The sequence below is a fragment of the Scardinius erythrophthalmus genome (genome assembly GCF_964197995.2).
Source record: "Scardinius erythrophthalmus genome assembly, chromosome: 14".
Taxonomy (NCBI): domain Eukaryota; kingdom Metazoa; phylum Chordata; class Actinopteri; order Cypriniformes; family Leuciscidae; genus Scardinius; species Scardinius erythrophthalmus.
In genome coordinates, this window is record NC_138234.1 from 29684983 (window position 1) to 29702702 (window position 17720).

General features: G+C 39.5%; 2 protein-coding genes across 2 annotated transcripts in view; both read right to left on the reverse strand.

The window, feature by feature from the left end:
* Positions 1-5720, reverse strand: part of pdcd4b (programmed cell death 4b) — an 11655-nt gene extending 5935 nt beyond the window's left edge. The window contains exons 1-6 of the mRNA XM_081385609.1: positions 5492-5720; positions 4988-5066; positions 4396-4698; positions 1054-1151; positions 865-978; positions 478-699 (exon numbers count right to left, since the gene is read on the reverse strand). Coding sequence (XP_081241735.1) covers positions 478-699; positions 865-978; positions 1054-1151; positions 4396-4698; positions 4988-5030 — 780 coding nt within the window. The 5' untranslated portion in view covers positions 5031-5066; positions 5492-5720. The remainder of the gene's footprint in view (positions 1-477; positions 700-864; positions 979-1053; positions 1152-4395; positions 4699-4987; positions 5067-5491) is intronic.
* A 1972-nt stretch (positions 5721-7692) lies between these two features.
* The window catches only part of rbm20 (RNA binding motif protein 20), a 31895-nt gene continuing 21867 nt past the window's right edge, over positions 7693-17720 (reverse strand). The window contains exons 9-14 of the mRNA XM_081385612.1: positions 17063-17684; positions 16294-16374; positions 12277-12826; positions 11314-11421; positions 10818-10939; positions 7693-8910 (exon numbers count right to left, since the gene is read on the reverse strand). Of these exons, the coding sequence (XP_081241738.1) occupies positions 8842-8910; positions 10818-10939; positions 11314-11421; positions 12277-12826; positions 16294-16374; positions 17063-17684 (1552 nt within the window). The 3' untranslated portion in view covers positions 7693-8841. The remainder of the gene's footprint in view (positions 8911-10817; positions 10940-11313; positions 11422-12276; positions 12827-16293; positions 16375-17062; positions 17685-17720) is intronic.

Genomic DNA, 17720 nt, shown 5'->3' on the forward strand with positions numbered 1-17720 from the left:
GCTTATAAAGTGATAAATATGGATATTTTTCTTACAAACACCCATCGCCTCACTTCAGAAGGCCTTTATTAACCCACTGGAGTCATGTGGATTACTTTTATGATGGATGGATGCACTTTTTGGAGCTTCAAAAACTCCCATTATAAAGCTTGGAAGAGCCAGGATATTTTTTTAATATAACTCAGTGTTTGGCTGAATGAATGAAGTCATACACACCTAGGATGGCTTTAGGGCGAGTAAATCATGGGCTAATTTTCATTTTTGGGTGAACTACTCTTTTAAATGTCTTTAGGCATAAACCTGGCATAATCTAAGCCCTGTCTGTGAAACCAGGCCTAAATTAAATGTAAACTGTAAAAATATATGAATGCCAATAATATATTTTAATGTACAAAACGTAGGGTTAACAACTCCCCAGACGTCCGTGCAGTAGTGACAGACACCTCAAGCTCAGGTGCGCTAGCTTCAGCGTGTTACCTGTGGAGCCGCTGGCGTGTCCAGCACCAGGTCGGGCAGCTCTTTGAGCAGTTTGTGGAAGGAGGCCTCCACGTCACCGGCCGTGAGCACGCGCCCGCAGAGCTCGCTGAGCAGTCGTGACGTCAGCTCCCTGTGGCTGGCTTTCGCCTCCAGCGCTAGCGACACGGCTAGCATGGGCACGTCGCCACGCATGCCACTCAGGTTCAGCTCGGCGAGCAGTTCCTGAAGAGAGATGTGAGAGAGATGTTCTGATTATAATGAGAACGAACCCAGCTTTGCACAGGCTTGTTTACTCATAAAAATAATTGCAGAGGACTGCATGACACCGATTAGATATGAAAGGGCAAAAGCCGTCTCCTCATTCAACAACACCGTCATAAATCTCACCGCCACTTCATTAGCATCCCCGTGCTCAAAGTACTCTTGAACTATAGGAGTGACCGTCTTCTCAAACGTCTCTTCGTCCAGAGGGAGGACGACCGTCTCGTATACGCAGTTCTCCTGGAGAAACACACAGTTTGATGGCTTTGTGTGCCAATTTCATGGTTATAAGCGTGTGTATCGTGTGGCTCTTACCTGCTCCGCATCGTAATTGGGATCTTTCACATCAACTTTCACATCTTCGTCATAAACTTCCCCAGGTGTTCCCCATACGCCTTTACCGCCAGCCCCACCTATGGATACAAAACACGTCATATCTTTTCTAAACAATCAAACGCATTGGAGGAACTTGTGACGTCATGTCGGGAAACGGATTGAAGAACGAAAACTAGGCGACTCTTTCAGTTCCTTCTGCTGTAGCTCATGAAAGTACATACTGTTCTTGCAATTGTCATGTTAACCGCACAGTGTCGTCCCTTCTGAAACGGTTTCTCAGGGCCGGGCCCCTATAATTCACAGCTGGTGACATCATCTCTCGATATGTGCTGAGCTCTAACCACAAGTGAACCAAAAAAAACAGAAACTGATTTTTGTTTTAAAGTAGTTTGTGTACACAAGGCTCAGCATGGTGTAGATGTTCTGCTACACACTTAAGCTTCCCTAAACCGGTGTGACTACTACTTTTGTGGAACATAAAAGATGATATTTTCATTCTTTTACCATAAAATGGAAGTCAAAAGGTTCTAATGTTGTTTGGTTACCAACATTCTTCAAAATATCTTGTTCTGTGTTCCTCAGAAGAAAGAGTCGTACAGGTTTGAAACAACTTGAAAGAATTTATTTTTGATTGACTAGAGACCCGCGACACGATAAAGCTAAATGAATCGCCGTCAAATGGAGCTTTCCACTGAACACAAAATGTTTGATTTCCTTCAGCTAGTTCACACCTGTACCATAGGTGGCGCTGACCGAGGACACATTTTTCCTCATGTCTGAATAACAGGCAGACGTGCATTATTATAATTTATACCATGGTCTGGGTGAATACTCGATTCTGATTGGCTGCAGGGTGTCCATTAAAAAGTGATAGAGAACACCTAGTAAATAAACCGTCAGGCGTAACCAGGGAAACCAAATTATTGTTTGTAAAAACTTCAGATTTCAATTGTAAAACTAATTAAAATATAAACTAATGTTTTAAAAATGTGTTATTTGGCAAGTGACCACGGTGTAAGCGGGTTAATGCCCTTCGAGGTGTCCATTGTCAGGTATTAATGGACATACTGAACGCTACACCTTCTAAGCATTTCTCAGGTAAGCATTTCTCATTCTTTATTGTTATAAAAAAATACATTACAATAAAAAAACACAAACAGAACATATATCTCATCATAATCATATTTTTTTGGCTTCATTTTTAGAAACGTTTCTCTCAGTTGTTTGTGCGCAGAACTCAGAACGACAGCGAGATCATTCGGAAGGGCAGGAGTTATGATCACGTGATATGATGGACAGCTCTAGAGCGAATGAGCTCTTCAGATCGCATAATTCAGTGGAAAATGAATAGAAATGATAAACTCTTCTCTCTTCCAGAATACTTTTCATCTGTGTTTACACTTGTTCTCAAAACAGCGCTACCATTCTCACAAGTTTGTGCAACAGCTCATATCTAATTGGATGGCTTGTTTAAAAAAAAATGTAAACACACTGGTCGAAAAAAAAAAAAAAAAAAAAATCTCGCTTTACGATTGATCGCGGCCGGTGTGAATAGGTCCATAGGAATCTATTGTTTCGATTCAAAAGCATCATCATGACGTAGGCCTACATTTGTGTCGCTTAAGTGTGAAAGGCCCTTCAATCTTTTAGTAAACTAGTTCACTTTCGGCTGGAGTTAAAGGCTGTAGTATGCAAGTGCTAAAATAATCATTTGAAAATACCTTTTAATGGCCTGAATCACAGGTCAAAATAAATAAGGTTTAGTAAAATTGGGCCGTAATTTGCTTAAGGTTACCCAATGACCTAATATCGTCAAATTAAAAAAATAATGTTGTTTTTTTTAATATATATATATATATATATATATATATATATATATATGATTTTTGCAATCATGCTATTTGGGACAGGGGCCTCCTTTCCAGCTTTTATTGGGCTGCAACGTCCCTCTAGTTAAAATAAACTGTGCTTCATTTAATTTAAAGTTACAATGAAATGCAAGAAGTATGAAATTATCTTTTTTTTTATTATTGTGCCATACGAGTGAAAATAAAATGTAGGGTGGAGAGACTTGATTCCTTCCATTGGTTGTTGATTGGATGGCGGCAGATCTGAAAGCGAGCTTGCAGTCGATTTAAGAAAGGGTTTAAACTGACTGATTGGATAAGTCTGTCATTAACCCGAAAAATCGAATTACGTCACTTTGATTAAGAATTACGAGGTAAAAAAAAAACAAACAAAAAAACACACATGCAGGGAAAAATCGTACACAACAAGATCAACATGCATTTTGAAAATATACAGGGTGAATGCCGACTTTAAAAGTGTCTTATGTTTGCTCAAACTAGATCAAATGACAAAGAAAACATGTCACCAATTTTGTATTTCTGGTTTAAGGGCAAAACAACACTATTGGCCTCTGCTCAGCCTGACCGTAAAGACGATTGTCAATATGCTGTAATCCACTTTTCAGGCCTATTCGGATAAAGTGGGGCACTTCCAAACCTACTACATTTTCACTGCAACGCCTACATCTGAAGGATTCTGGCCAAAAAAAGCTAACAGGATCTCCTGCCCTGCCCTGCGCTGCGGGCTGACTTAACTAGCAGTTACGTAACACAAACAGGGCCGACTGTGCCATCGCAGAGTGAATCAAAAAGAAAAGTGTGCCATTAAGTCATCTTGCGGTTGATGGGGGAGGTGGAAAGGTCAGGAGGGGCGATAATCTCAGCTAAAACACTAATCTAGACGATTAAATGATCACCGTCAGACACAAAGAGAGTCGAGTTTGCAGGATTGGCATTAGGTTAGCAAGGCAGCATACATGTGGCGCACTTGACGCAGCCAGTCGGACAGTATGTAGGCCGTTTCTGCAAGCCAGACTTTTCCGAATCAGTTCAGGTCTGTTGCACGCAGAGACGTTGAACCCTCTACAAAGGACCAGCACTGTGTAAAACAACATCTGAATGAATGGGAGTGATCGTCTGTTATGAACGTATGCGTGAATGCGGGTGGACTTTGGTAGATGTAGGCTAGTGTGTCAGTCCGTTCACTCGGACGTTTGTTATACGTCTAATTGGCTAAAATAAAGCAGCGGATGCTGGAACAGATCCAGGTCAACACTTGATTTGCTTTGAACACATAAACCAAGCCCAAGCGCACTAGACTTCCAGAATTCCAAATGCAATTTAGTTGTATTTACGTGCACTTCCAAGATCAGTTAAATCTAAAGTCCAGAATGTTTTCATCTGTTGAGTGTGGACGTGTCGTGAATATAGCTTGGTGTGAACAGGCTTTAAGGAATGAAAACAGCACCAATACCTTTCTTCGGCAGGCCTCGTCCCTTGCCCATCCTGGACCTCCGGTTGAGCAATTTGCCCTTTGGGCTGGTGGGCGGAACCGTGGACCGGACCGCATCGCTGTTATCACTCAGCGAGTCGCCCCGGCCCGAGTCCCGGGAGGAGTTCTTCCTCAGACGTCTCTTCACCTTGGCCTTGAGTCTTGCCTCGTGAATGCTGCCGGTGGGGGCCAATATCCAGTTTCCGTTGATCTCATTATTGACATTTCCAGTGAAGGTGCTGTCCTCATCCCCGGAGGGAAAGGAATCGCTAAGATTTCCGGCCTCTGTGGATGACAATATGTGAATACTCATACTCATGACAACTTATATTATGAGACTAAATGTACATAAAAACAGCATTAGCACTAGGGGCCAAAGTTTGGGCCCCTTTAAAGACGTTTTATTCCACCAAAAGAGTAAAAACAAGTGATAGTCCTGACCTTGGCAAATTTGCCAAGGCTTATCATATAAAATACCAAATATAAGGGTAAATAGTTCTCAAACACTGACCTAGAAACATTGAAAATGATATAAAATCACTAACTCACGCGATAAAAATCAACTTAAACTTACCAACAGGGTTTGCATTTAGCCATGCCTCACAGTCAGTTGCCATGGTTAGTTTTACAGCGTATGAAGTGTGCTTTTGCACCTAGGAATGCAGAAATATTAACGTTAATATGTCTAAACCATAAATGAATTAATAAATGAAAACAGCTGCTCCAATCAGCAGCGTCCATTTGGCTCATCCACAAGCCTGATACAATGAATGGACGCATTACCACACAGACAGAATATCTGCAGTCTCTAAAACAAATGGTTTTGGCGAAGCGATATAATAATTTTATTAACGTGTTTTACATTTGAGAGCACGCATTTAATGTTTGGCGTTACGTGCACGCGCAAATGCACGAGCGCAACATAAACATAAACAAAGCCTCGGGACGTGCAGCGAACAAACGCGTTTTTGCCTTTATTTGACGTAGCGTGTAAGGTAAAACCTTCAAAAGTGTAATATATAGCAAAATAAGTTTCTTCCCAACAACAGCCAGTCGATAAAGAACAAATCCTACTAACCTGCTATATCGCGAAGCTCAAGTTCGAACGCACTCTCCGCTGATGTTGATTTTGAGTTCTCTACCCAGCAACTCGACAGAGTAACTCTGCCCCTGCGAGCTCTCTGATTGGTCAGAATAATAGAGGCGGATAACAAAATGACCAATGAAAATTGAGTTCTGACGAAACAGGTCTTTCTCGTATTTTCTACGAGGCGTTCGTTGAAGATCGTGACTTTCCGCCGTCCGGCGATGGACACAGAACAAGTGATGTCATTATGTAATACACTGCGCATGGGTGAGGATGAAGTCACTTTTTCTCTGTTATATTATTCAACTGACCCATTAAAAAAAAAATGCAATGGTTATTTCATATTGTGCAGGCCAATACATGTCATTCAGGGCCATCATGGGACATGATGATATTTTCCAAAATGTTTATTCAATATTTGCATCAATGCAACCCAAAAATAATTATACAGATTTTTCTTCCAGAAAATGGGATGCTATTATTAACAGAATATAAAACAGCAGAGAAAAAGTTTTCCAGAACCATTCCAATAATATACTCGCATTATAACACACACACTCACACATTTATTTTTTATTTTTTATCTTTAAACAAAAAAAAATTGATAATTAGACAAATAAGCATGGTCCAGTTCAAGTATCCCTAAGTCTGAGCTCTGTGTTCAGCAATGATGAAAAGCAAAATAGTATGACAGATATTACACAGAAACAGCTTTCCACTGGTCAACCGTTTTGTTTGTTTTTCTTTTTGTTTTTTAGCATTTTGGGATTTTCACTACCTCACCACCTAAAAGGCACTTTAAAAAAGTGAATATTTCAAGCATGAAACAGATTCAAGACCTGAACACTGACAAAACAACAACAACAGCAGAATATTTACAAGTTTTAACCTGAGGATAATTTTACACCTCTTGAAATTTAAATAGAAATTTAAATAAGGCACATCTGAAGTCTATAGAGGAAAATCAACACATACGCAAGCTTTAGAGTATGAATGAGGCAGATGCAAATTATGTAAACACTTCACTTACCAGTGCATTTCACATTCTGATACAGATTTTTCACAGTGTAATAAAAATTCCTGGACTGCGGAGGATACACAGTTTACTGAAAACTAAATGACGTTCCTCTATGACATTCTCTCTTTCTTCCATGGAACACAAATGAAGATATTTAGTAGAAAGTTCCTGCTTACTTTTTTCCATACAAAGAAAACAAATGGGAACTGAGGCTGTGACGTGCAAAGCCTCGCTCATGACATGTGGGAGGAAAAAAAGATATTTGTTAAGAAGGTTTACCTTGTTTCAGGTAAATGGCCATGTTATACCAATTCATTACGGTGTTATTTTAGTATATAGATATAATTATAGTTTTTGTTAATACTTTTCAATTATATTTTTATTTTATATATTCTGTTTTCACTTTAATGTTAGTGCAAGTTTAAAAATGTTGGTGTGCGTTTGTCTTTTTTCTCCCTTTTTTAATGTCTACACTGTAAAAAGTGATCAGTTAACTCACTTAAAAAAATGAGTAAACCCATTGCCTTAAAATTATCAAGTAAATAAACGTAATGCTTAATTGAAAAAATGAAGTTATGTGAACTTGATAATTACACATTACTTAATTTTTTCGATTAAGCATGAAGTTTATTTATTTAATAATTTTAAGACAACGGTTAAGTTTCCTAAATTTTTATAGTCAAGTCAACTGATCCCTTTTTATAATGTATATAGTTTTTATTTATTAGTTTTAGTTTATTATGCTTCAGCTAAATGAAAATGAGAAATAAAATAAGTTTAAGTTTTTTATATTTTATTTCAGTTTTATTATCTTTTATTTCAGTTAAAGTTGTGTTTCAAGAAGGCCTAAAAGAGAACGAATTTGATTTTGAATTTGAATTTGACCGAATATTGCGCACGCATATCACATGGGCAGTTCTGGGTATAGATTACTTACGAACTGTAATCCATTACTGAATACAAATTACATGGTGAAAATTGTAGTTCGTAATGTAATCTATTACATGTCACATTTTAGGTAATATAATCTGATTACTTTTTGATTACTTTTGACTAGGGATGCACGATATGAAAATTTTGGCCGATACCGATAACCGATAATTCTTTATATTTGAAAGCCAATAACCGATATATTGGCCGATAAATATAAATCTAAATTTTTTATATAATTTTTGAGAGCCTGATTACAAAAACATAAGTCTCACCATTAAAAGCCATGTCTCAAGCACACATTTATGTTCTCATAATAATTGTACGTAGCCTATATAACAGACTTGCGCTACACATGTTGCATATGTAGTATTTTTGTAAGTGATTCTAATCAATTTAAAACCATCATGGCGAACAGTGCGCATCTGAAGTGTTTCAGTCGACGGAAATAATTCATTTCAGCTAAATTTTCTTATTGGGCCGATAACAATAACATTTTCGACCTAACTCATTTAATCACATTGATTTGTATAGAATAATCTTGTAGCATATTGATATAAAAATGCAAAGAGAAAGAAAATATATTTCACTCTTTATCAACAACGAGAAGTAAATTGACGAAAAGCTAATAATTAATTAGATCTTAAAATGTTCAATTAAAAGAAAAATAATTTTAAATAAAAACAATAAAAATAAAACACTTACTTAAAAGTATTTTACCCTTTTACTGTTTATGGTGTGTGGCCTATCTCAATTTTCCATGTAATTATCGCTGCCTAACTAGTGGCCGTTCTTGTGTGTGTAATTTCACAAAACTGGAAGACTTTCTGAACATATACAAGCAATAGGCTTTTTTAGAAAAAATAAAATTAGGAGAATTAGGGATAATCATTGAATTATGAATAATTTACTTCCATTTTGTGATTAAGTAATCATGTAATCAATAAAAAGTAGTCGGATTACAAGTATTTTAAAATGTATTTAATTTTAGGAATCTGATTATGTAATCCAGATTACGTGTAATCAGTTACGCCACATGCACTACTTTAATGATGCTCTTTAAATTTTGGAGCCAAAGACCTCATTCATTTCCATTGTATAGAAAAATAGCAGCATAAACATTTTGAAAAATTACATTGTATGTCACTGACAAAAAAAAGTGGTGTTTACCATTTTTCCCAGTGAACTACTCCTTTAAAATATGACACTTCTTTTTTAATTCGTAAAAACTTTCATACAATTCACATTGCTATGAACTAGAGCACACAGAATTGCTCCGGTTCTCCTTGAGTCCCTTCCCTCTCCTCTTTGTCTTTGTGTTGTGTCTCTCTGTCTCTCCCTGGATTTGTCTCATTCAGTGTGTCCCAGCGGTGATGGTAGTCTCACGTGAGCCTCACTCAGTTTTTGGCGACTCCGTGTGGAAGTTCAAGAGACTTTCCTCCGCCAGCTGCGACAGATACTTCTATAAAAACACAAACAATCCCCCATTAAATTACACAAACGTCAGTTTACTCTTAAATTACAGGCATAAGAGCAGCCGTTCAGCCTTGAAGAGCAACAGTTTGGTTTCTCTGACTAAAATGGCTGACTGACTGTTATACTGAAGTTAGTTTATGCTACAATTGGATTTTTGCATGTTTATAAGCTCTTTTGGCTCAGAAACCAAACTCTATTAATATATACTTTTCAAACCCATACGTTTATGTAGTTTGTCCACTGGCAATATCCAACAGTGGATAAAATGAGAAAAAACTTTGACTTGCTAAGGCTAATTTTAGCTAGCTTTTTAAGTATCCTAATTTAGTCATCTTAAATAATAGACACACTTTTTCATAATTTGACAAAACTGTCTTTCACATTTTATAGGTGCAAAATAATTTTGCACTAGTGTTGTGCTGATAAGTATGGACTTGACTGTTGAGTCAACTTGAGGTCTGTTTTAATGACATAAAAGTGACTTAAAAGTCATAGAAACTCCCACAAATGTGAGTCCTACCAAAAAGCGTACTTGTTTACCAGTGAAACAAGGAGAGCTGAAAAAGAAGGTCAAAATGTGGGAGGAAAGCAGGTGTTTCCTGTAGTGTTTACAGTCTCTCTCTCGCTCGCTCGGTTTCACCTGTCTTGCTCTTCTGGTGTTAAATTCTCACTGTAGTTCTTGTTAACTTAACACAGCTGGCAGCCCTCGAGCCGGAGACGTGAAGTATGAGGTGACGCTGTTTGGCCGATGAGTGTGAGAGACATGACAACTGGTTGTGGTCTGACTGTGATGACGGGGAATGTCCGGCTCCGAGCCGCCTCAATGTTGTGTTGGAAAGTGTGTTCGTCTATCTGTACGTGTGTGTTTCTGAAGGGTTATGAGAAACCATATCCCACCCTGAGGACCGGGCTCCTTAGATCAGTCGGTCTTACATTGCCGTCACCAATGGTGTGGTGAGTAACTAAGTGAGTGTAGTCTTTTCGGTTACAAGGTACTATTTCCAGCAAGTAGCAGTGTAGTGTGGCCAAATGCTACATCGCTGTTTGAATTTCACATTGTTTGCATGTGGCGTTAATGCCCAGAGAGCAATAGTCAAATCCGCTCTGCTAAGTGGTTCTCTCAGTCCACTCTGATTCATTCTAGGAAACAATTCACTGATTTGAGTTGCTTGAGAAGTTTCCATGTAGTTAGTGAGACTGTAGTTTCGCTAGAAAGTCTGATTCATGTTAGTAAATCGGTTAATTCAGGAAGAGATTTTTAGAAACAATTCACTGATTCGAGTTGCTTAAGCAGCTTCCATGTTGGTTAGTCTGTAGTTTAGCTAATCTCATGTACTGTTGGAAACTCTGATTCATTTGTGTGAATCAGTTTGTTAGGGAAGAGATTTTAAGGAAAAATTCACTGATTCCTTCCAAGCTTATTTTTATTTTATTATATTATATTTTTATTATTATTTTGAATAAACTTTTATTTGTATATTTTTAGTTTTCATGTAAATTTTGGTTTAATTTTTAGTCATTTCGTTTCATTAGTAGTGTTTTTCCAAATATTGCATAAATAATTTTATTTAGCTTTAATTTATTTTTATTTTCAGTTAATAATTTTAGTGCTTCAACTTAAACTTATTTCAGTTTATTGCCAAGGCAACATCTTTAATTTTCATGTACTTAAAGTTTTTTAACTAATATTTATATATTATTTTATTTCAGCTTTATTTTCAACACCGCACAAGAGTTAAAGCTGTTTAAATCATCGTTTGACAGTCGTTTATGGTTTTGTATAGTCATGGTGACAAAGCAGTAAAATTGCAAATAACTTTAAAGGTTAAGAAAGAGAAAACATTCATATTTTACTGGAAAGAGAAAGGAAGAGTGCATGCTAGTATTTATGACCTGTAGGTTCCTGTAGTGAATTGTACTCCGACAGTGTGACGTCTTGGCTGTTTGTTCGCTGTTGTAAAACAAGCCACACAGGTTACAATAAAATCCCGTCCTTGGCACAATGAACTCCACACCTGCCAAAACAACAAAAACCAGCCAGAAATCAGAACAACACCAAACCGATACATTTTCTGAGCCACGTTCTCATATACCGTGTGTGTGCAGGGGTGTAAAGTCAGCTCTTCTGTGAGGGAATCAAGAGTGTTGGCTGTGTGGTAATGAGTACAACAAGCTCAGGCCTCGGGGGTGCAATTCACACCTCACTCAACAGGATGACAAATGCTCCACTGACATCAGCTGGCCTTAAAGGCTTCAGTTACCCACTGAGAGCCTACATCACAGCCAGAGCCGCTCAAAGCGACGCTATTACTATTGCTCATGCTTGCTTCTTCCGGACTAACGGTGTTTACATCATGTGGCTCGAATCTTTTGACTCAGGTGGACGTACCTAACGGTATGCTGTGTTCACTAATGGCTTTCTCCTGATCCTGAGAAGGTGACGCAGCACAGATGTCTGTCGCCTGAGGTGAAGGGGCTGGTAGTGAGTCAGGAATATCTAGAATAGAAAAGCAGGTGGAATGATGAGACTAAGCACGTGTTATTTTATCTACAGCCTGTAAATTACATTAAACTGCCACTAAAGGTTAAAAAAATGCCCTCTAAGATTTTTTAGCGAGTAGATTTTAAATGCAACTTCTAAAAAAATCTTTGATGATTGAATTTCACAGTTTTTGTAGGTAATTTTTTTTTCCAAAAATAAGTTTTGAAAATTCTGACGTCATTTTGACCTTTGTCAAAAAATAAAAGTTATCAAAATGTCAAAGCTTTTCCACACAAGAAAAATGCAAGTGTCATCAAGTTACATTTTTTGCTTCACTAATCAAATCAAATATTAGCAGCTCTCCAGAGTGACACTAAAAATGATCGCAAATGCAACCAAAAATCCAAATGCGGTTTCAGCGTATATCACCTTGTGCAGTGGCATTAGTTAATTTCTAAGTGCATGCAAAAACAAGCATGGTATAAGCAGACAAATGATTCTCAAGAACTTGCTCTTTTTAATGAGTCAAAAGGACTCACTTTTCGAACTCAATCATGATTTAATGGTTTGAAGTACCAGTCAGTGAATCTAAACAGCAATCTTAATCAAGATTTCTATGACATTTACATTTATGCATTTGGCAGATGCTTTTATTCAAAGTGACATTCATTGCATTCAAGGTACACATTTGATCAGTTATTGCTTTCCAGGGGAATCGAACCCATGACGGGCGTTGTTAGCGCCACGCTCTACTTTTCGAGCTACATGACGGCTACCGTAGTTATGAGGAACTATTAAGAACTGTGTGTTAGTTGTATCTAACACATACAACTAACTGACATACTAACAAACTTGTATGACTGTGGGTACCTTTCTTCTGACTGTCCTGTTTGAGACATGGCTCCTTGTTGTCCATCTCTGTCGCCTTTCTTTCGTCATTACTCGAGTCTGTCACTTTTCCACTTTCACATGTGCTGCTGTGGTTTGGAGGTCCAGCTGGTGTGGCTGTGTTGGTTTGTGTGTCCATATCAGTGGCGGTGCAGGTCTCCTCCAAAGCGCTCTTGAACTCGTGGGACGGGAACTGGTTGAGTTGAGAGACCGGCTGCTCTGGGACAGGTGACTTCAGGGGCGTCTCTCCAGGGCAGGACTGAGCACCTCCAGAGGTTTCCTCTGGGACCAAATCCACTGGTGGAAGGGTAGGAGGGTCCACCACAGTGTCCTCTACTTTTGTTGGGGTTTCTGCATTTGGTTTAGGGCTCTCTGTCGTCGACTGACCGGGCTCAACTCTCGGGTCCTCCTCTTGAAGGTCAGGTAGATCAGGTTCAACTATAGAGTCATCCTCTCCTCCGACTTCATCTACGGTCACCAGTTCCTCCATGCTTTTAGGATACCAGCTCTCCTCCTCTCCACTTTCCAGTCCCTTGGCAAGAAATCAATACTTTCATTCAGCAAGGATGCATTAATTTGATCAAAAGAGACAGTAAAGACATTTATAATGTTACAAAAGATTTCTATTTCAAATAAATGCTGTTCTTTCGAACTTTCTATTCATCAAAGAATCCTGAATGAAAAAAATGTATCACTGTTTCCACAAAAGTTTTAAGAAGCACAACTGTTTTTGTCACGGATTGGTGGCTGTAGTGAAGCGCATGACGGAGGAATAAACAGGATAAACAGGTCTTCAAAAACAATAAACAGGAGAATAACATGGAGAAGCACAACCACGCATACATTGATGCTACAGGACCAAGAACCAACTCAAACTGAGGGCTTAAATACACAGAGCACACAAAAGAGATCAATCAATTAAACACACATGAAAACTGTGTCAAACCGGCAAACAGAAACTGAACCCAGTGAGAGCTAAGGGAGGGCGGGCATCCTGGAGTCACGGTGGTAACGGGCAGGTGGGCAGGGCGATGCCAGCAGGCTAGGAAGCCTCCAAGGTGACATGGGTGATACAGGAGCCAGGGAGAAGCAGCCTCCTCGACCACTGTGGCCATGAGGAGGGAGCTTGACTAGGCCACTGTGGCCGGATAGCCAGCCAGCCCCCCCATGAAATCAAGGACAGCTTTGCACACTCAAGACACAGTTCTGGGGCCTGAGCGGCCTCCTGGACGAGCTCCGGGGCTTGAGCCGTCTCTAGTACAGACTCAGAGGCGGGAGCAGGCTTGTGACTGAGCTCTGGGGCTTGAGCGGGCTCCGGGCTGGAGGACTGGAGGGATGTGTGTGTGCCCCAGACACACACATCAGCAGCAACTAACAAGGAAATGACCACCTCTTCGACCACGCCAGGGCAGACAGGAAGAGCAGGCTCCACAATTTAATTCTTCGGAACGAACTCAAGGTCCTCACTTTCTGGAGCCGACACCGGACTGTGCTCAGGGGCTGGACATGCAGAGGGCCGTTTCTTCTCCCTCAGCCTCCTCCTTTGGGCTGGGGTAAACGCAGAAATTGAACAGACTCTGGACTGGACTCACAAACTGCAGCGAGCTCTGGAACTGCTTCCTCTGGAGCCGGCTCTTGAACTTCACTCGAAAGAACAGGCTTGTGAATATTACATCTTGGAACAGACACGGGAATTCACTCACAGGAACAGACTCGGGAATTCACTCACAGGAACAGACACGGGAATTCACTCACAGGAACAGACTCGGGAATTCACTCACAGGAACAGACTCGGGAATTCACTCACAGGAATGGACTCTGGGAATTCACTCACAGGAACAGACTCTGGGATTTCACTTACTGGAACAGACTCTGGGATTTACTCAACTAAATTTGAACCATTCAGTCAGAGAACATAGTTAATATATTCCAACGATGACAAACTAATTCTAACGGGAGACAGGAACTGATAAAGTCTGTCATTCAGTCCCTCTCGAATGCAGGCCTTAAGCATGTGAGTGCTCCAGCTCACCCGATGGTAATACTGCAAAATACCACCAACCGATCTGTAGGATGGAGATGATCTTTAGCCCGTTTCTTTCGTTCAGCCAGATCTATAGTGTCTGGGGTCCTGTATTCTGTCACGGATTGGTGGCTGTAGTGAAGCGCACGATGAAGGAATAAACAATATAGTCTTTAATTATAACTTCAAACACAATAAACAGGAGAATAACACAGAGAAACACAACCATACATACATCGACGATACAGGACCAAGAACTAACTCAAACTGAGGGCTTAAATACACAGAGCACACAAAAGAGCTAATGAGATTGATTAACAGGACAAGAGAATCAATCAATGAAACACAAGAAAACTGGGTCAAACAGGCAAACTGAAACTGAACACAATGAAAACTAAATCAAAACAGAAAATAAACGTGACAGTTTTCAACATTGATAATATAAAGAAATGTTTCTTGAGCATCAATTCAGCATATTATAATGATTTCTGAAGGATCATGTGACACTGAAGACTGGAGTAATGATGCTGAAAATTCAGCTTTGATCACAAGAATAAATTCACATAGAAAAAAGATATTTTGAATTGTAATAATATTTCACAATATTACTTCTTACCGTATTTTAAAAAAATAAATGCAACATAAGAGACTTCTTTCAAAAACTCTTCCTGAATCATAACATTTCAGAAAGCAAAAACGCAGGCAGGAAGATAAATAGGGTGACCACCTGGTTATTGCTCTGATGGGATTTTGCTGGACAACGCAGGACACATGGGAGAGAGATAAATTTACTACTATTAGACTATGTAAATATTGATTTACATTAGTCGGAAAGCCTATTTGCCATGATAAATATAATAAACTGAATAACAGACTAGTAGGTAAAAATCACATTTTATACTAAAATAAATGTCCTTAAGTAGTGACTATGTTATGTTCATTTATTAGACTATACAAACATTACAGTAAATGCATTTTACCAGATTCAGTGCATCTTGGATTTGGCAGTTTTGAACAGGACAAATTATCCAGTATGTGTCTGTATTTAACCTCCATCCAGAGTTTAATTTTGATGAGGTCCACACTGGTTCCTCTTTTTCTCCATCCATGAAGTCGTCATTAGTAGAAAAAAACCCTCTCTACGAATATATGCTCAGGGCTTGACATTAACTTTTTTGCTCAACAGCCACTGTGGCTAGTGGTTTTCCAAAGTTACTACCCGCACAGCATTTTTCACTGGCCACAATTTTGACATCGATACCATTTCGACAAAAATGCCATTTAGATATTTTTTTTATTACCTACAATTTGAGATAATATTAGCAATATTAACAATAATATATTATTATATATTGAGATAATATTAACAATAATATATTGTCACTTTAAGACCTGACACATTATTTTGTGTTTTTGACTGTTTAAGCGTGATAAGAAGTGAAAAATAACTCAATTTAGTACTGAGAGGCGGCTTTATGCTTGCGCTCTTTGGGTGTGAGCACAAAATCTGCAAGAATGGGTAAAATTATGCGCAATACGCGCAATCCCATACCGAAACTCAAGCCCTTTAACACCAACAATATTCATCCGGAGCAAATGAAACGAGTGACTGAGGCGGGTTTGTGTGTAACTTGCTGTCGGAGAGATGAGAGAGATGGAAGGCGCAGCGAAAAATCAATATTTTTGACAAAAATGTATATTATATATAAAATTCAATCCGCCAAAGTGGCTAGGAGGAGTGACTGTGTTACACGCCACTGCTGAAATACACCCACGTTTGGCAGGTTGGCGGGTGTTAATATCAAGCCCTGTATATGTTGCTTGGTTATTTTTCCCGATCTAATTTATTAATTGTGGTGTAATTTCAGGGAAGAAAAAATACAGGCATAATTGAAATGTGGGACACTGCTTATGAGGAAAGCTCCCAATTTCAGGACAGATGGCCACTCCATAGATAAATGAATAAATGTGTTTACCTCACTGTCACACTTCGAGGACTCTTCAGGTTTGCTGTTATGAGGAGACGCTGATCTTTCTTTGGCTCTATGTTCTTCCTTCTGTAATGCATAAAAAAGCAGTGCTATTAAAATATTGTGTTGAAGGGGTATCATAGTTTTCTTAAATCTATTGCACCTATTCTGGTATTAGTGTAACAATATAGTTGGTATCTGAGAGGTAACTGAGGCGATGTTTCTTCATTAAGGCCCACAGAAATGCAATTGTTTTGTAATTTATTCATTTGATCTTCATGCAAGTGTGCAATCCTCATTTGTTCTTATTCATTTTCCTTTGCTGTTCGAATGACAGCTGTATAAGACATGTAAAGGCAACTGTGCCTAGGGTCATGAAGGTCAGTAACGCACCACATGTATCTACTAATAAATACTTGCCATTAGTAACTCTTTAGGTCTTACAGGTCACTACATGTTAAAAATGTGACGATGAAACATTGGTAGAAGTCTATATCAGATCAAGTTTGTCCCAACTTTTCTGGATTTGGAGTTGAAATATTGTTTAATAAAGCAGTACATTTAAATATTTAAAATAGTTTTAAAGTGTATACATTCTAAAGAGTGTATAATATTAATATGATGTATTATTAAATACATGATCTAAATGATTATATCTAGTATTCGTAACTCTTAAAGTGTATGATTTCAAATGTTGTGATTCAGTTGAATCATTATACGCAGTTATATTACATTACAGTTGTTCTTAAAATGATGTGAAATGTGCAGGACATGCCTTATTTTGGGACTCTTTCTCCTCGTCCTCTCGTCTCCGGCTCGACTTCTTGCTGCGTCCTCGGTCTTCTTCTATCCGGTTGGAGCCGGTGTCGTCCGTCACGTCTGACTCCGAGTGTCTCGGCCTGTGATGGTCTCCACCGTCCCGTCTCTTAGTTTTCCCTTCATGTCTGTGATGTTGCGGCCTGCTCAGTTTATCAGCCTTGTACAGTGAGTCTTTCTTGTAAAAGTCATCTATGGAGTGGTAGGAGGAGAAGGAGGAACCCTGAGGACTCCCACGGGGGTACCAGTCCCTGCCCCGCTCGTCCCCGTGTCCCATACGGGGGCTGACCCGCTCCCCGGTTTTAAGGTAGGGTTTCCTGCGCTCGGACAGCCACCCGTTGGCTCTCTCCTCTTCGTCGTTCCTCCAGTCGTCTCTGTCACGGGCGTCCTCGTCACCTCGGGAATGGGACGTCCAGTCCCAAGAGGCCCGGCGCGGCCCCATGCCGTTGCTCCAGTCAGGCCGACAGGACGGCCCCGGGGGACTGTGTGCAGAACTACATGAAGTGAAGCTCGGACTGTGGGAGCGCGGACTCAGAGAACGACTGACTGGGCTGCGAGATCTTGCACGTTCTGGGAGGTACCTACACAAACCAGCAGCGGATTTGAGACAATGGTAA